General features: G+C 45.1%; 1 protein-coding gene across 2 annotated transcripts in view; it reads left to right on the top strand.

Moving 5' to 3' along the window:
• Positions 1-19,293, top strand: part of HEATR1 (HEAT repeat containing 1) — a 48,843-nt gene that overhangs the window by 25,815 nt on the left and 3,735 nt on the right. For both annotated transcript variants that reach the window (XM_036277668.1, XM_036277669.1), the window contains 20 exons: positions 297-455; positions 1,965-2,207; positions 2,717-2,848; positions 3,670-3,773; positions 3,917-4,060; positions 4,667-4,785; positions 4,885-5,006; positions 6,754-6,882; positions 8,292-8,522; positions 9,765-9,891; positions 11,324-11,484; positions 14,091-14,137; positions 14,237-14,360; positions 14,970-15,110; positions 15,404-15,693; positions 16,773-16,923; positions 17,887-18,045; positions 18,147-18,281; positions 18,418-18,522; positions 18,608-18,776. In XM_036277668.1, coding sequence (XP_036133561.1) covers positions 297-455; positions 1,965-2,207; positions 2,717-2,848; positions 3,670-3,773; positions 3,917-4,060; positions 4,667-4,785; positions 4,885-5,006; positions 6,754-6,882; positions 8,292-8,522; positions 9,765-9,891; positions 11,324-11,484; positions 14,091-14,137; positions 14,237-14,360; positions 14,970-15,110; positions 15,404-15,693; positions 16,773-16,923; positions 17,887-18,045; positions 18,147-18,281; positions 18,418-18,522; positions 18,608-18,776 — 2,992 coding nt within the window. The remainder of the gene's footprint in view (positions 1-296; positions 456-1,964; positions 2,208-2,716; positions 2,849-3,669; positions 3,774-3,916; positions 4,061-4,666; positions 4,786-4,884; positions 5,007-6,753; positions 6,883-8,291; positions 8,523-9,764; positions 9,892-11,323; positions 11,485-14,090; positions 14,138-14,236; positions 14,361-14,969; positions 15,111-15,403; positions 15,694-16,772; positions 16,924-17,886; positions 18,046-18,146; positions 18,282-18,417; positions 18,523-18,607; positions 18,777-19,293) is intronic.

Here is a 19,293-nt window from a genome sequence, read left to right as displayed (position 1 = left end):
CCCCAGTGTGGGCATGCAGGAGGCGGCCAGTTGATGTTCTCTCTCATCAATGTTTCTATCTCTCTCTTCCTCTTCCTCTCTCTAAAATCAATAAAGAAAAAAAAATTTTTTAATAAAAAAAAATAGCTGCTAGAAGACCAGTGTCTGGCTTTTGAGAGTAAGCTGACTAAGGGGTACCAATGTCCTTTCCTAGTAAGGTTTCAAGGGAAAGTGAAAGTCACCCTCCACAATGAATACATTTAACCTTTATAGTTCCTTAACTCTTTTTTTACCCAATTTTCATTTTGGTGCCCTAGGATTTGGCTACTTTATTTGAGGAACTACAGAGAGAAAAGAAACTGAAATCTCATCAGAAGTTGTCTGAAACTTTGAAAAACCTGCTTTATTGTGTATCTAGTTGCCCATCTTATGTTGCAAAAGATCTGATGAAAGTCCTTCAGGGAGTCCACAGTGAGGTGAGTGCTGTCAGTGGGCTGCACTCCATGGAGTCCCGGGGGTCATCGGAGCACTGCTGTGTGGGCAAGGCAGGCGCGGTCAAATACATGCACTCAGAGTGAACACGTTCTCTTTAGTTTGGGAGGGGAAGCTCTGCGGTGGAGAAAGAGAGGAAACAAAAACAAATATTAGTGAGTTTCTTTGCATTTTAAAATTGTATGTTATCCCTGTCTAATCTCTGACCTGATTTTAAATGAATTTTAAAATCACATGGGGCCCTGGCCGGTTTCGCTCATGGGTTAGAGTGTCGGCCTACGGTCCAGAGAGACCTGGGTTCAGTTCCTGCTAGGGGCACGTATCTCGGTTGCAGTTTGTCCCCGGCCCTGGTTGGGTCGTGTGGGTGGCAACCACTCAATGTGTCCCTTTCATGTCGATGTTTCTCTCTCTTTCTCTCTCCTCCTCCCGCTCTGTCTGAACAAAATAATGAAAAATATCCTCGGGTGAGGATAAAAATAAATAAAATCACATGGGGAAGAACACTGAAGGTGTACTGCAGAAAAACTACTGGGTTGCGTCTGTGCTTCTGGTGAAAATTCTCCATGCCGTATATTCGGACGTAAGACTGAGCGTTCCAAAACTGTTTGCTCACTTTTTAAATGTACATAGTAGTACACTTCTCCAGGGTGGGGTGGGGAGTGGGATCCATAGTTCTTATTATGTTGACAAGGAAACCTGTGGTACAAAAGAGAGGTTATGAGAGCTCTGTTGACGTGACGGAGTATGCCGGTCGCAGAGGAAAACTTCCTTGTCCTGGGGTTCAGATGCCTGTGTGCTTCGCCAGTCTGGGACTGGCTGCAACCTGGGTAGAATGGGCCAAACACCATTTCATTGTATTTTATCAGCTCTGTCATCCCTGGTCTAGTTGAAACTAGGAATTGACAATCTTTTTCTGTAAAGGACAAAATGGTAAATATTTTAGGCTCTGCAGGCCATATAGTCTCTTACAGCTGCTCGGCTCTCCCTTCTCAGGCGGTAGCTGAGACAGCATGTAAATAAATCAACAGGCCTGGCTGTGTGTCAATAAGCAAGATTTACAGACTAGACTGTCCTCTAGATATGGCCCACAAGCCATGTTTTGCTGGCACCTGGTTTAGTTATTAAAGACTTTAACATACATAATTTGAATCATTAATTGTACCAAGTTGGAAGCATTTAGAGAAAGCTAAAATTTTTGTAATAGAGAACTTCAGTTTAGTTTGTATTTCCTATTTCAAGAAGTCTTGGGACACTCACAGATCTCCACTCATCTCTGAAGGCTTTGGCCATTGTAGACTAAACTATCGGAAGGGACCTGAGTGCTTAATTGGGTTAATAGTCATCCCATGTCCAAGAGGTCATCGTTACTGGATTTTTTTCTCCAGGCTAAGCTCCCTGTCTTCCAACATGATATCTTTGGCGATCTTTGTGAAAGCAAGCAGAAATTCATGTCAGTATAATAACTATTTTCTAATAAATTTTTCAAACTTCAGATGGTGCTTTCTCAGCTGTTGCCTATGGTTGAACAACTGTTGGAAAAGATCCAGAAGGAGCCCTCGGCTGTCCTGAAAGATGAGGCCACTGTTTTACATCTCACTCTGGGAAAATATAATGAATATTCAGCTTCTCTTTTACATAAAGACCCAAAGAGTTTAGATATATTTATAAAAGCCATGCACACAACAGAGGAACTTTTCATAGGAATGCCAGCCGTTCAGATTGCAGCCCTCGAAAAGGTCAGTGACTTTACTCAGAAACTAGAGCACATTCAAGGTTTTTAAAACATGTAATGTTCCAGTGACCTGGACATATTTTAAAGGAATATGACTTATTTGACTCATTTTGCAAAACTGAATGATGTACATTGGTCATTAAAAAGTATTACATTTGGCCCGGCTGGTGTGGCCCAGTGGTTGAGGGTTGACCCATGCACCAAGAGGTCGCTGGTTCGATTCCTGGTCAGGGCACATGCCCAGGTTGTGGGCCCAATCCCCAGTGGGAGACATGTAGGAAGCAGCCAGTCGATGTTCTCTCATCGATGTTTCTGTCTCTCTCTCCTTTTCCCTACCTCACTCTCTAAAAATCAATAAAGGGGAAAAAAAGTATTACATTTTAACCAACAAAATTGGGAATGATTTTACATTGTCAGAGAATGGTATAAAGATCTCTTTGGAATTAAAGTTTGTTCATTGAGCTCAATGGCCTCTTCTTCTTTTTTTTTTTTTTTAAATTTAACCTCCCCTAGATTACAAAGCCATTTTTCGCAGCTATATCAGATGAAAAAGTTCAGCAGAAGCTTTTGTGCACGTTGTTTGACTTATTGGTGAACTGTAAAGATGCACATTGTGCTCAGACTGTTAGCAGTGTTTTTAAAGGGGTAAGTTGCAAACAGCTTATAATATATTAATTCTTGTTCTCTTCCAGGTAACACCATGTTTAAACATCCTCCGTATACAGCGCTTTTAGAAAGCCAAATGTTACCAATTGACAAAATCACAGAAAAATCAGTCGTAGAGAAATACTAAGTCAAAATTAGACGTCTTCAGTGTTATTGTTAGTGTATGAAATATTTATGGTTTTATCCAGGCAGGGTGTGTGGGTTAGTTTGGATTTTATGTGTGTTAGAGAGGACCTGCCTATTTTGTGTAAGGGATAGGAATGATTGGTGGCCTGGTGTTCGACTGGTAGCAGCTTATTCTGCCTGACTTCACTAGTTGCCTGAGGATGAATGTCTGGTGGCATTGGGGACCTGCTTGTTGTTGATGATGCACTGAAACCTAGCTGCACTTCAGAGCAACCACCTGGTCCCTCTGTGTTTCGTCAGAAGACACGTTCATAAGAGGATCAGAGGATGGGAAAGCCTGGTGTCGGGGCTCAGCAGTTCTCAGAATTTAACATGTATTTACTTAGATTTCTAAGATAAATTAAGTGAAATAAATTGAGGTTCAAAGCAATGTTTATGATATGCTCCTGTTGGTTTTTTTTTTTAATCTTTATACAGTTGTCGATATATGGGACATTTTCAAAAGAATATATAAGTTGTCAGTTGTGTTTGCCTTTGGGGATTGGCCTGGGCTTCAGAGTCATAGGGAGACGTAAAAGTGAACATAGAGGTGTTCATTTTATCTCTTTTAGTCAACATTCACGTCTCTGATTTTATCCCATGAGTTAGGTCAACATTTTTTCTTCATATTTCAGATTTCCGTCAATGCTGAACAAGTCAGAATAGAACTGGAGCCACCAGATAAAACTAAGTCCTTGGGCACAATTCAGCAAACAAGAAGGCAAAAAATGCAGCAGAAGTAAGCATGCCGCTCCCGGGCCTTGAATGTTAAGAAATCATTGTGATTTTTTTCATACCCATCGATTTGGTATAATTGAATGTACTTATTCTTAGCACTGATAGTATTTGCTTTTCCAACTTTTTGTCTTATCTGTTTCCCAGAAAATTACAAGATGTAGAATCTGTTCAGGAAGTTGGAGGTTCTTACTGGCAAAGAGTAACCCTCATCCTAGAATTACTGCAGCACAAAAAGAAGCTCAAAAACCCTCAGATATTGATACCAACTCTTTTCAACCTGCTGTCAAGGTAATGACCCTGCCTTTGGTGCAGGAGAGAAGGGGATTGTGATTTCTCCTTGTCTTATTTTATCTAACATTCTCTTCTTGCTTCACTGTAAAATAAAGCAAGTTAAGAACTGTTGTTGAAAGATTAAAAGAATGGTTTCAGGTCCCACACACTACCCTTCATCCTGCGCTGTGTGGTAAATGACCTCTCACCTTATAGCCTCCTTACCTTCTCTCAGTGTCATGTCTCTGGAGCAGCGTTGCTTGTGCATGAAGACACAGGGCAACACCCACTCTGTTTTGTAGGTGTAAATTATTAGACAGATGGTCATAGTGTATGCCATTGCATTGTGGATATGTTCTTTCATCTGAAAAGCAAAGTAATTCTAAAATTTCAAATAGGTGATGGAAAGTGCAGTAGAAGGGAGAGGTAATTTGACATATGTACCTGCCTGTATGCGAAAGAAGTTAGAATTAGAAATCTTTTTTTCTTATGTATAGACTTGATGTTTAATGTTAATATTTTAGTCGTTGCTTATTTAATGTGTGTTCTGAGCAGTTGCCATTGGTGTATCACTGACACTGTACCGCTTTTATATCCCGTCATTTCTCTTCTGGGGTCCTGCAGGTGTTTAGAACCTTTGCCACCGGAGCAGGGGAACATGGAGTACACCAAACAGTTAATTCTCAGTTGTTTGCTTAACATCTGCCAAAAACTCTCTCTAGATGGTGGCAAAATATCAAAAGGTACGTGTGTGCTTTGTTGGAGGGGAAGGGTGAAGAGTTGTCCACTTCGGGTAGGACTGTGCCTACCACGTGAAAATTGTTTGTTTCTCACCACCGTAGATGTTCTAGATGAGGAGAAGTTCAATGTGGAATTGATTGTCCAGTGCATCCGCGTCTCAGAGATGCCTCAGACCCATCACCACGCCCTTTTACTTCTGGGGACTGTGGCGGGAATATTTCCTGTAAGTACTAATGACGTGGGACTTCAGATATTTCAGATGTTTCTGCTTTCTGTGCACATGCATGGGTGTTCACTGGTTCGGATTCAGTGGACTTGGAGAATCTTACAGCACTGGCGGGTCTCTCAGCCCTGCTTTTTACTAGATGAGACAGATTTTGCTAAGCTTTGGTTCCTCTTTGTAAAGTGGGAATAATAGGATGATTGTGAGGACACGACTGGATAATTTACACTTAGCTCTCAGCGCAGCGCCTGGCACATGTGGCCATTTGATAACTGGTAGAATTAGTGTTCCTTGGAAAAAAAATTGCTGTCCCCATCAATCCTCAAGACACCTTTCGACCAGTCACCTAAAATTAATCTGATTATGAATGACCTCAGTTAAAGAAATCATGTCCCTTACAGAAATACATCACTGAAAGATTTTTGAGAGATTGACAGTACTTTCATATTGGAGATTTCCATCAGAGGTTCCTAACCAGGGGTTCTCCATGAGCTTTAGCGGGCCTTTTGGTCTGCTAAAACCATGTGCAAGATTTTTGTGTATGGGATCTTTCTTTTCTTGGAATAAAGTCAATAGCTCTCAGGGGTTGATAATCCCGACAGGGTTAAGAATCATTGATATTTTTTCTTTGTTTTCATTGAAATATAGTTTATATGCCATAAAATTCACTCATTTAAAGTGTACAGTTCAGTGATTTAGTCTGTTCACAAAAGTATATAGCATCATATTTGTCTGCTCCTGGAACATGGCCATCGCCCATTCGCAGTCACTCCCTGTCTGTGTCACCACCACCCCTGCCTGGCAGCCACTAATCTACTTTCTGTCTCTGGATTTACCTGTTCTGGACATCTGTAAATGGAACCATATAATACTTGGCCATTTTTGTGTCTGATTTCTTTCACTTAGCAAAATGTTTTCAAGGTTCATCTGTGTTGAAGCTGAATCAGTATTCCCTTTTTTATGGCTGAGCAGTGTTTCATTTATGTACATACTACATTTTATTTGTTCGTCAGTTGAAGGGCATTTTTGTTTCTACTTTTTGGCTGTTACAGTAAAATTATGCTGCTGAGAACATATGTACACAAGGTTTTGTGTGAACATGTTTTCAGTTTTCTTTGGAGTGGAATTGCTGAATCATTTGCTAACTTTATTTTTAACTTTCTGAGAGACTGCCAGATTATTTTCCAAAGCAGTTGTACCGTTTTGCACCCACCAGGCAGTGTATGAGGAGTCTGCTTCCCCACCCTCACTGCTGCTTGTTATCGTCTTGTTACAGTCATCCCTGGTGGGTGTGGAAATTTTGTGGATTGTGCATTTCTCTAATAACTACTGGTGTTGAGCATCTTTTTTTTTTAACCCTCACCTGGGGATATTTTTCCATTGATCTTCAGATAGAGTGGGTGAGAGGGAGGAAGAGAGAGAGAGAGAAAAACATTGATGTGAAAGAGACACATGGATTGGTTGCATCCTCCATGACCCCGACTGCAACCGAGGTACATGCCCTTGACCAGAATCGAACACAGAACTCTGGTCCTTGGACCCATGCTCAACTGCTGAGCCAAACCAGCCAGAGTGGTGGTGCGCATCTCTGCATGTGTTTATTGACTGTTTGTCTTTAGGGAGATGTCTTTGCGAATCTTTTGCCCATTTTAAAACTGAGTTATTTCTATTATTGCTGAGTTGTAATGAATCATTGGTATTTGATGTGTTTAAAATAGAAAATGTTAAAAGACGTATCTTCTTTCAGGATAAAGTTCTACACAATATTATGTCTATTTTTACATTTATGGGAGCCAACGTCATGCGTCTAGATGACACTTACAGTTTTCAAGTTATTAATAAGACAGTGAAAATGGTTATCCCAGCACTTATTCAGGTAAGCTCGCTATGCCATCATTAGTTGTCGTTTTTTTTAATTTTTAAAATTTTGCATAGTAGTAGTAAATGAATGACATTTAATAGCCTTTCTGAAATGCTCAGGTATTTGTGCTTCTTAAATTTTAGATGATGAAGCTAAGAAGTAATCTTGGAAATAATGTCTTTTCCAAGAATATGAATAAATATGCATTCTACAAGGGTATAATAACTGCATAAGTGCTTTGTCACTATTCTGACAAGTGAGTTGACATTTACTGTGTATTTCAGGACGTTGCCTCAGTTTGGTAACGCCCCGGTGTAGGGCGGGGAAGTAGGAATGTTAGAGTCGCCATGGCAAAGTTAATACGCAGTTCAGCAAACACTTACAAGCACTCTAAGAGCTAAGTGCTCAGAGCTGAGGGAGATGTAGCCTCTGCCAGTAAGGAATAAACAAGTTGAAACTAAAAAGGGGCCTCGAAGATGAAAGAGGTTGGTCATCTACTTGATTTTTCTGTTTACCTCCATTGCTGTTGGTCTTATGTTAATGATTGACCATTCCAGGGATGACTGTATTCAGCACTGTCTCCTTTTAATCTTGGTATTCTCTGTTTCTAACACGTTGGCAAGTCAGGACACAGGAAAATACACACACACACACACACACACATATGAAAAATAACTCTACCTTGATATTGTATATGCCAACAGGATGGGTAAGTGCTGAATAGGGGAAAGTCTTTATGGGCCAGGCTGACCCCAGAGCTTCATGAGAAACGGGGACGTGGCAGGAAGGAAGGGTAGGGTTTGCCCAGTGGAATGGCAGAGTTATCAGGAGCCTGAGCAGATGCGTAGTGTGGGAGTGGACAGTGTGTAGAGAACGTAATGTAGGTGATTTAGTGGAGAGTAGAGAATTGGGGCAAGTAAAGGGCGTTGCGTATTCATTCTTTGTTCATTAAAAGCTCTATTTTGAGCACTGACACTAGGGTAGAATGGTTTGAACTTTATTCTGAAAGCAGCAGCAGCTCTTGGCCTTTCTGTGTCTTTGCTCTCGATTGTACCCGTTCTGAGCACAGCACAAATCCTGCTTGATTTTTGCAGCTTCTCAGACGTCCTGAGAGCACGCTGCTCTCAGCGCCTGGCATTTGGCACCTGCCATTTAGTGCCTCCTGTTGCCTTCTCACACCTACCTGTGTCTTGGGTCTGATGAATCTCCTTGTGGGCAGGGCCCACATCCTACACTTTGTATTCCCCTAGGGCCAGGTAGTGCCTGGAACATAATTTATACTTTTTGAGTTTTTACTGATTTGATTATTAAAATTCTTCTGATAACATTGGGCAAGCATGAAGGCCTTGTTCTCTCCACTTAAAACTTGTTTTGTCGTCGGCGAATTTTGTTCCTACTTGCTGACCCTCCTTGTCACTCTGCAGTCTGATGGTGGAGGCTCTGGAGAAGTCACACGGAATGTGGAGGAGACCGTGGTGAGGATCACGAGTGTGTTTGTGGATGCGCTGCCGCACGTTCCCGAGCACCGGCGCCTGCCTGTCCTGGCTCAGCTCATCGACACGCTTGGCGCAGAAAGATTCCTCTGGGTTCTCCTCGTCCTGCTCTTTGAGCAGTATGTCACCAAAACAGTGCTGACGGCTGCCAGTGGAGAGAAGGTCAGAGCCGCGGGTGGGCGAGAGAAATGGTGATGTTTCACACAGATTTTGTGATATTTTCCATCTTAAATGTGGGGCTGGTGATGCTTCACATGCATTACTTTACAGTGCTCAGAACTGCTTTTAGAGAGGTTTTGCCACTCTTTAAAGTTGTTTTCGGAGCCCATGGCTCTGAATTCCACGGTAGCAACAGGTCTCCTGAGGGTAACTTTTCTTTTCTTTTTTTTTTTTTAATCCTCACCCAAGGACATTTTTTGCATTTATCTTTAGATGGAGCTGGGGGGAGAGAGAGGGAGAGAAACATCGATGTGAAAGAGACACATCGACTGGTTACCACATGCACGACCAACCAGGGCCGGGGACAAACTGCTACCGAGGTACATGCCCTTAGTGGGAACTGAGCCTGGGTCTCTCTGGTCCGCAGGCCGATGCTCTAAACACTACGCCAAACCAGCCAGGGCTGACTTGACTTTTCTTAGAACCAGGTCTGGTGCTCTGCTGAATGGTTCTGCTTTAAGTCCAACAGAGTACAGCTTCAAAGTGATTAAACGGTGTCTCTTGAAAGTGGTTTTGAAGGCACTTTGCAGGGACAGGGAGGAGCACCAGGACCACTGAGATCAGCGAGACACGGGTGAATGTTCTGAGGAGCCCTGTTGGGATAGACGAGGACAGAACTTAGAGGTCAGGACGTGTCTAGATGACCTCACAGACCTGGAGTCTGGATGACTGCTAGACCTGCTCTGAATAAAACAGGAGGTTCTGTTCTGCTGGAAGTCATAGTGCAGACCGTCCTGGATTGTGCCCTCATAGCTCTCATAAATTGGCTTTTTCTTAATCCTCACCCGAGGATATTTTTCTATTTTCAGATAGAGTAGGAAGGAGAGAGGGGGAGAAACATCGATGTGAGAGGGACACATTGGTCGCCTTCCGCATGACCCTGACCAGGGCTGGGGATGCACCGCAACCAAGGTACATGCCCTTGGCCTGAATCGAACCTGAGACTCATTGGTCTGCAGGCCAACGCTCCACCGCTGAGCCAGACTGGCTGGGGCTCATTGACTGGCTGTTTACATAAGGAGCTCAGTAGCTTGTTCCTCTGTTGATACGGGGACCGGGAGGAGCAACACACAGTGATGTGTGCTGAGAACTGTTTTTAAGACATTTACCTCGTTGGTATTAATTAATTAACATAATAAATTTACATAGGTGCAATTTGATTACCTATGTCTCTTCTCTGTACAGGATGCTATGTTAGAAGCAGACACTGAATTTTGGATTTCAGTCTGTTGTGAATTTAGTGTCCAGCAGCAGATACAAAGCTTAATGAATATCCTCCAGTACTTATTAAAGCTGCCAGAGGAAAAAGAAGGTGAGCGTACGTCAGGGGCACTTCCTGTTGACTCTGAAAGTTCGGGGGAGGCAGAGACTGTGCAGGTTCTTCTTAGAACCCAGAGAACACCTTTAGAAGGAACTTCTGAAAGTAAGTGAATAACTTTTCACTTGGTTGTATGATTGTGTACCTTCTCAAATCTTTATGAAGAGAAAAGGTAAGTAGGGTTTCTCCTGCCATTCCTCACACACACGTTGGCGTCTGTGCCTCTGCCTTTGCACTGATGTGTTGGCTGGGCAGTGTTACAGTGTCTGGGGTGAACTGTGGTAAAAGGACAGCAGGTTACCAGGGCTTTATTAGCTGTATCTTCCCATTGAAATAGTTGTGAAGACATTTACAAGAAGAAAAGCAGTGGTAACAGTATTAAAATTTTACTGTGTGTGGGAATCTTGAAAAACCCACTCTTTGCAGTACCAATGACGTTGGCTCGATGTGTTGCATGTTCTTAGTTCTTTGCCCTTCCGAGAAGGACAGCAAGGTGCATTCAAAGGACGGGGCCAAGGATTCTGCGAGGACTGTCTTCTGGTGGCCAGCTGTGACCCTGTCATACCTGCTTGGCCAGGCAGTGACTTGCCTCATCTCACTCACAGCTCAGGGACAGATTGGGCAGTGCCTAGAGAGCTGTGTGTGGTGACATGCTAAGGAAGGAGTACTCATTCTGAGTCACTCTGACGCAGTGGTTTTTGTCTTTCTTAAATCCCCACCTGAGGACATTTTTCCATTTATCATCAGATAGAGGTGTGTGTGTGTATGGGGGGCATTGATGCAAGAGGAGAGACACATCGACTGGTTGCCTCCTGCACAACTCTGACCAGGGCTGGGGACCGAACTGCAACCGAGGTACGTGCCCTTGACTAGAATCGAGCCCACAACTCTGGTCCGTGGGCTGACGCTCTAGCTGCTGAGCCAAACCGGCCAGGGTAGGGGTAGTGGTTTTTAAGTGGCCCACCCTGGACCCCCAACCACTGCACCCAACCCTTTCAGATTAGATCCATCTGAACATGGGATTCTACAAAGTTTCAGGACATCTCTAGACTTTCAGAATTAAACGTTGAAGATTTCAGTCTGTTGTGGGCCACCAGGTAAATGCCTTGAGGCTTCAGAAATAGTGTGGAGTAGCAATTCAAGACCCTTTTATAACACTCTGGCTTCCATTTGCTTGTCTCAGCTGCCCTAGGGTTTTTTTGGTTTTGTTTTTCTTTTGGTCTTAACACACTCTTCTCAGGGCTGCTGGGTACTTTCTTGGTAAATATATTCATGTCTTTCACTAATTTAAAAGGGAAAACTGTGTGTAATAGAGGAATGAATATCTCTGAAAATTGTATCCCACTACCATGGTCCTTATGTCTACCCCTGTACTAAAGGTTCAGGTCAGAGGTGAGGGGCCACCTGTTCTGTTGCTCTTTTCCAGAAGCCACCCCTAAAGCTGCACCTAGTAAGGGTGGGGCCCCGCCGGAAGTGCTGCAGGTTTTCGACGTAGACGCTCACACTGGCAAGCAGCTGCGGCACTTCAAGTTTCTGTCAGTGTCCTTCATGTCTCAGCTCCTGGCTTCCAGTCATTTTATCAGAAAGGTGATGTGTTCTTTAAATATGTTTATGATACGATGATTTTGCTTTTTCTAAAGGAACTGTGTTTTAAATTAGGAAAGAGATCTTGGCAAATATCGTGAATGCGTGAGGCATGCCTTTAAAGATAATAGAAAAAATAGTACAACTCACCATGAAACTTTGGTGTGATCTCCATAAACCTTATGGCTCATTAATTCTACCCTCAAGTGGGAGAGGCCCAGAAGAAATGTGCGCCTGCATCAGAAGATGTCAGGGTGTCGTGGGAGCCCCGAACTGGCAGCGTCCAGTGTCTGTCCACAGTGGGGGATGAAGTGTTGCCATAAAGGGACGTGGGTGAACCTGGTGACCCCTGTAAGCAGTGTCCAAGGAGAGAAGGCAGACACAACAGTGCGCCCTGGGATTCCAGTTGTATGAAGCTCAGAAACCGCAAAGCAGATCCGGGGTTTAGAAGTAAGGACGGTGCTCATGTTTGGAAGGAGGGGAGAGTCGTAGTGGGGTCAAGTAGAGGAGGGATTTGGAGGCTCTGACCTGCTGCTCTTTACCTGAACTTGTGAACTCCACGTGCAAGACTTGCACCCTTTCCGTTTGTGTGTTAAACTTGAAACAGAGAGAAAGGAGGAGACAGAAACAAAATGAGGAAGTAAACAGTGTGAGAGGAGGAAGGGCCATGACCCGGAATACCGAACAGTTTCCCGCAGGCTATCTGTAGTGTACATCTGCTGTTGCTCCATGAGCAGTTCAGGGTGGTAAAGCAGGATCACTGAAATATTTACAGAGAAATAGTTCAGTGGATTTATTACTTATTCGTGATTTAAAAAAATAATCCTCTTGGCATCGAGAACGCAACCCAAGGAAGTGCCAGAACCTGTATTTCATCACCTTTTCACGGTGGATGTCAGCTGTGTGCCTGTCAGCCTGGCACACGGATGCTCTCTGTTACTGTTCCTATTTGGCAAAAGAAGTGACGTGTAAGAATCAGAAAAGATAAATTCATAGAGCTAATAATTACTCCAGCGAGCTTGCTTGATAGGGGTCAGTGTGGACACTGCCCAGAGGGGGTCCGTGAAGACGCAGTGGGCAGGTGGCTCGGTGTGGCTGGGCGGGAGCCTGGGCCCACCTGTGTGCCTGGGAGACGTGTGTGTGGCAGGAGGCAGCACAGAGCAGCGGGGAGAGGCCTGTCCAACAGCCACTGCTGGCACAGTTCACGTGCACGTGGGGAGGAGGTGACCTCACACTGTAACAGAGGACACTCTTAGATGATTAAAAACTTCAGTGTGGAAGACAATATTTAGAACTTTATATTTTTTAATCCTTATCCGAGGACATTTTCATTGATTTTTAGAGAAAGTGGAAGGGAGAAAAAGAGAGAGAGAGAGAGACATTGATGTGAGAGAAACATCAGTATGAGAGACACATGGATCAGTTGCCTCCTGCACGCTCTCTGACTGGGACTGGGAATTGAACCTGCAACCTAACCATGTACCCTGACCAGGAATTGAACCTGGGACCTGTCAGGGCATGGAATGATGCTCCTACCAACTGGGCCACACTGGCTAGGGCTAGAACATCGAGAAGAAAATCGGGGGTATCATTGTGACCGGAGAGTGAAGAATTTTGTGAAAACTTTGACTCAACAAAAGGCCACTGTAAACAAAATGACAAAGAAAGCCACAGACTAAGAGAAGGTTGCTGTGTGTAAATCCCAAAGCATCAGTTTCCACTAGAACACCTGGCGGAGGTGTGCTCACTGAGGAGGAATCGTGGCCAAAAGTGCACGGACACCACCTCCTGGTGAGAGAAAGTTCAGGTTAAACTAGAGGCCACCGTGATGTCCCTCAGGCTGGCAGAAGTGAAGAGCTGTTCATAGGAAGCAGTGGCAAGGCTGTGGGGACTCGGCCTTTTCGTGCTCAGGGACAGGTGCCGTGGGCCCCGACAGCTCGGCCGGGTCCAGCCAGGCGGCAGGTGCTCAGGCCCGCTGTCAGGTGTGCTCTGCAGAAACGTGTGGGCGTGCCCAAGGAGACACACAACGCTCTTTTCAGCATTGTCACCGAAGGAAAATTAGGGACATGAACTAAATGTTTACCAGCAGAGCTGAATGAATAAGCTGTGGTTTACATGGAAGGTTCTTGTGCAGTTAAAACGAGTGAACACGACAGATCTCAGAAATTCAGTATTAGCAGAAAAGTACGTTGCTGGCAGCAAATTCAAGTTCGTGGGGCTGGAAGTGGTGGGAGAAGGGTTAGGGAGCAATACAGAGGGGAGCACAGCTGTACCCACAAGAGATCATCTTAAAATCTGCTGCGAGCTAAAGACATCAGCATTTCATAATTAGTAGGTAAATGAGTATTAATTATTTGCTGTATTTTTCTGAATCTTTGTGGTTCTTTACAGATATTACTGGTATCCATAGAGTGTAATTAAAATAAAGGGAAGTAGAGTTGTTATTTCAGTATAATGGAGGTGATAGGAACCTGATTACATTATAATGTCAGAAAACTGTTGCTGTGGGAAGTGTGGATGGAACAGTCTTCAGTGTTTCATCGCACCTACTTCAAATGGTTTGCTATCAGCTCCTGTACTGTTCTAATGATGCCTTCTTTAAAAACCAGGTAGTTGAAAGTGGTGGTCCTCAAGTTTTAAAAGGCCTTGAACAAAGGTATGTTACTTTTTCTTTTTCAATTTTTATTTGGAAATAATTTCAAACTTTTATCAAAATCTGGAGGAACAGGTCACAGAATTCTCCGGTCTGTGCTAGGTTGCTGGAAGCCGTCCTGGGCTACATCAGCGCGGTTGCACAGTCGGTGGAGAAGAACGCAGACCAGCTAACGGGGAAGTTCTGGCGAGCGCTTCTCAGCAAAGCGTATGACATGTTAGACAAGGTAGGTCTCCGTCTCTCCCCACCTCTGCTTTGTTGCTGTTTCCATGTCATTGTGAATTGATTTAACATGGTTTTACTTTAAGAATAAAGTTAGCAATAGCTTCTGGTAATATAACGCAGCTCAGATTTTTCTTGGAAAAGAATCTCTTTATGACTAGAAGTAATTTTGTGGGAAGGACAGTTGTGTCCCTCTCGGTTACGTGAACACGTGCGTCAGTGATGCCATGCTTTTAACATGCAGCCGTGTAACCCTCTGTAATGTTCCACTTTATTCACAGAGAATAAAGGAAAAACACCTGTCAGGTGGTCTGATCTCTTTGCAGTGTCACTGGTCTTGACATAGGGTCCTGCCCACAGTCTGGCTGAGACACTTGGCTGCTTGGCATCGGTCAGTCCACTTAGTCTGAACATCAGTTCCTGTGCTTTGTTTTAATAAACGAGATTAGTAATGCCTTCCTGAACGTCAGTGTAAGGATTAAATAAGAAAATGTGTTTGAAAATGACTGGCACCTAGAAGGTGGGCCATGATTAGAAAGAAGTCTATCTTAATCTGAGTTTATCTTCCCTTTTTTCTAATTTCTTTTTTGTTAAATGTAAACCTGCTCCATAGGTCAATGCCTTGCTGCCCACAGAAACCTTCATTCCTGTGATTAGAGGGCTGCTGAGTAACCCCCTGCCGTCTGTTCGCCGGAAAGCAATGGATCTTTTGAACAACAAGCTACAGCAGAAAGCGTCCTGGAAGAAGAAAACCGTGAGTGAGACTGAGCGCACTGAGGCTGTGCTTCAGCCCTGTTGGGATTCTTGCTGAGCATGGGCCACGGATTGGCTTTGGGGTCATTCTAATCTGCTCTTCCTCCGAACCAGGTGTTCATGTAAGTCAGGAGCTGGTCACGAGCACACGCTTTGACTTGGTGCAGTCGGTCACGTGTGGCCCAGGACCTCTTGTTTGGGCCTCTGCTCAGGCATCGTCAGCAGTAACGGGGGAAAGCAGACCAGTAATGTTTTGCAGCTTTAATTACAGGGAATGTTGGTTGTTCTCCTCAGGTTTGCCATTTCCTACAACTGGTTCCAGTCCTTTTGGCCATTGTGCAGCGTAAGAAAAGGGGGACAGAAGAACAAGCGGTAAACAGACAGACAGCTCTGTATACCCTGAAGCTTTTATGCAAGAATTTTGGTGTAGAAAACCCAGAGCCTTTTGTCCCCGTGCTGAACACGGCGGTGAAACTGATCGCTCCAGAAAAGAGGGACGAGAAGAACGTCGTGGGCAGCGCCCTGCTGTGCGTGGCGGAGGTGGCCTCCACCCTGGGCGCGCTGGCCGTGCCCCAGCTGCCCAGGTATGCTGGATGGACCTGGGCAGGAGCGTCGAGTAGGGTTCCTGGTACCAACTGAAAAATAATACCTCAGTGATTTTTCTTGCTTTTAATTAGAAGTTACATAAACTTAGATTTGCTAAATCTCTGGCCGGGTGGCTCAGTTGGTTAGGAGCGTCGTCCTGTACACCTAAAGGTTGCGGGTTTGATCCCCATTTGGGGTGCATACAGGAGACAACCGATCAGTGTTTCTCAGGATGTTCTCACTCTCTCCCCCCACCCTTTCCCTTTGTCTCTCTGTCCCTAAAGTCAATGAAAACATGTCCTCGGGTGAGGATTTAAAAACTATTCTAAAGAATTGATCTTCAAGCTGAAGAAAACAGCATTCTCATTTACCTTCATGATGTTTCTTGTCCCCCAGTTCTCGCTCCCCTTTGACCAGCTGTAATTAGAAAGCCGCAGGTGAAGCCCCCTCTAGAGGGCCATCCAGCCGGGGGAAGTCGGACCCCTGACTCTGGGGCTCTGGCACTGACTGGCGGTGCAGCCTTGCAGGTCACTTGGCTTTGCGGTCAGTGAAACCGAGGCAGCGCCCACCTGTGGATCCTGTGGGGCGGAGCACGGAAGGCTGTTCACACGGTGCCTGGCACAGGGCAGGTGTTCAGTTGAAAAATGTCACTTTAAAATGAGTGCTGTGGCCCAGCCGGTGTGGCTCAGTGGCTGAGTGTCGACCCTGCACCAAGAGGTCGTCAGTTCGATTTCCGGGCAGGGAGGGCACATGCCCAGGTTGTGGGCCCGATCCCCTGTGGGGGTATGCAGGAGACAGCCAGTCGATGTTCTCTCTCATCGATGTTTCTGTCTCTCTCTCCCCCTCCCCCTCCCTCCCTCTAGAGTCAGAGAAAAATGTGTGAATGAGACGCGCACTGTCAGCACTGTGGCGCTGGAAGAGCTCGCGCTCTGTCACGTGAAATGTGTACCCAGTGTTTTTTAGGCTCTGACAGTGATGTAATGTGGGCACCAGTGTGGGATTTTTCATAAGGACTTGTACTCTGTTCTCTATTCTGTTTCTGCTTAAGGCTACTCTAAAACTTGTTCTTTATTTCTAGCCTGATGCCCTCATTGCTGACAACAATGAAAAATACCAGCGAGCTGGTGTCCAGTGACATCTATCTGCTCAGCGCCTTGGCAGCCCTGCAGAAGGTGGTGGAGACTCTCCCCCACTTCATCAGCCCCTACCTGGAAGGTGTTCTGTCACAGGTGAGCCACTGCACCTCAGCATGCTCTCGGGGTTCAGGGGGAAGGGGAAAACGACAAACCTAATAATACTTGCTCTTTAAGTTTTTAGTTTCTGTTTGGCAAGAAGATTCTTATTTCTGAAAAGAAGTGTTTGTTATTCCTAAATGTGTGCCTTTTTTCTTCCACTTCATTCCTCCTGCTTAATCCCGACATTGACACGGTATCACTTTGTCATGAGGCTCGTCTCCTTTGATTTTGCATAATGTATTTTATTGTTTTTTCCCCTTTGAGATCTTTGGAGTTGAGCTGGCAGAGCTTCCTTTATTACTCCCTGTAGAAACTGGTGTGTGTGTTTCTGATGTTGGAGGGTCTCCTGAATCGCAGTACAGAGGTTACTTGCAAACACAGTGGGCAAGGGTGTTTCCATCTGGAAACGCCTGAGAATGGCCCTTCTGCTCTGTTGATGTCTGTCATGCATAAGGTCAGGAGCCTTGATGCAAATGACTTCAGTGATCCACATACGCTCCTGTCAGCACTTGGAATTTGTAGCAGGGACCTCTGCACCTCAGGAACTTTCCAGACTTGTCAGCAAGAGGAGCTCAGGTTCTCATGGTCGCTGGATTCCTGTCCTCTGAAAACATAAGTCTGAATGCTCTGTCCCCCCGTGCCACTGACCCACATCCCCGACTCCCAGTTAGGAAAGAGGCATCTGTCCATTTTCGTCTACAGATGTTCAGGGTTGGCTTTAACCTGTTAACCGAGCGGGACGTACAAATACGTCAAACGTTGCATCCAGTGAAAAGGGAACTCCCCGGCTATTCCCCGGGTGACAGGTTGAGAAGAGTTCTCTGTGAGCTGCCGTGTCCTGGGCTCTGTCCAGCCACTAGCATTTGGGCCTCTTGCACCGTCTGACTTGCTGTGCGTGTGTAGATGTTCTCACTAAGTACCTGGGGAGGCCTTGGTCACTGTTTTATATTTCTATAGGTGATTCATTTGGAGAAAATCACCAATGAAATGGGTTCAGCCTCCCAGGCTATTGTCCGTCTCACGTCTCTTAAAAAGACACTGGCCACCACTCTGTCACCCCGCGTCCTGCTACCGGCCATCAACAAAACATACAAGCAGATCCAGAAGCACTGGGAGGTGAGAGGACGTCGGGGATGAGACTTTGGGGAAAGAAGGTGTGGTGCTGAAATTGTCACTCTCACTCATGAACTCGGGAAATCCCTCTCCTGTTATTGTAGAATCACATGGGTCCATTTATGAGCATCTTGCAAGAGCACATCAGGGTCATGAAGAAGGAAGAGCTCACCTCCCATCAGTCTCAGCTCACTGCATTTTTCTTGGAGGCCCTGGACTTCAGAGCACAGCACCCTGAGGTCAGCTTGTTGCAACTCCCCCACATCCTAAACTTACCGCTAAGAGCCAGAGAAAACCAGCTAGTGACTGTTCTGCTTGCCAAAATTACGTAGAGCTATGTCAGAATTCTGCCTAATAAATCAGCTTTGTTTTCAGGATGATCTGGAAGAAGTTGGAAAAACAGAAAATTATATTATTGACTGTCTAGTGGCTATGGTGGTGAAACTTTCTGAAGTCACCTTCAGACCCTTGTTTTTCAAGGTGAGCTTTCTTCTTCACCGTCGCCCCTGTACTTATGTAAGTAACAAGGTGTGTAGAAGAGACTCTTATTACTTTATCTTTTTAGTTGTTTGATTGGGCTAAGACAGAGGATGCCCCAAAGGACAGACTGTTGACGTTTTACAACCTGGCGGATTGCGTTGCTGGGAAACTGAAAGGGCTTTTCACTCTGTTTGCTGGCCACTTAGTGAAGCCTTTCGCTGACACCTTGAACCAAGTGAACATCTCCAAGACAGGTTGGTAGCTGACTCCAGTTCCGTGGACACCTTGCTCTGTGGGCCTTAACACAAGGCCCGGAAAGTATGCTAAAAGGAGGGTGCAGTCGGTTGCCAGGCCCCAAAGTGTTTGTTTGAGCGTAATGAAAACAGGGCATGAATTAATTGACTCACTGGGAGAAAGAATACAGTGGGCTTTACTCCGAGTCATTGCACATACCTTTAAAACATTAAAACCAAGATTGCTTAAGTGATGCTAGTAAGCAACTCCCTTGACACTGGTCACTTAACTTACCAAACCAAGTCTCTCAACATCTGAGACTCCTAACTTTGAAAGGAGGAGTCACTTCCCCGAGACCATCCACCTTGTGTTCCACCTCATCCTAAGCTCGATTTCTAAATCGTTGTGGAAATGCCCTCTGGCCCTGGCCGGTTTGGCTCAGCGGTTGGAGCATCGGCCTGCAGACCAGAGTGTCCCAGGTTCGGTTCCCACTAGGCCCTAGCAGCTAGGAGCACGTACCAAAAAAAGAAAAAGACC

Source organism: Molossus molossus, unplaced genomic scaffold (genome assembly GCF_014108415.1).
Source record: "Molossus molossus isolate mMolMol1 unplaced genomic scaffold, mMolMol1.p scaffold_m16_p_23, whole genome shotgun sequence".
Taxonomy (NCBI): domain Eukaryota; kingdom Metazoa; phylum Chordata; class Mammalia; order Chiroptera; family Molossidae; genus Molossus; species Molossus molossus.
The sequence above is the reverse complement of the archived record's forward strand: the minus strand, read 5'-3'. Positions and strand labels throughout refer to the sequence as shown.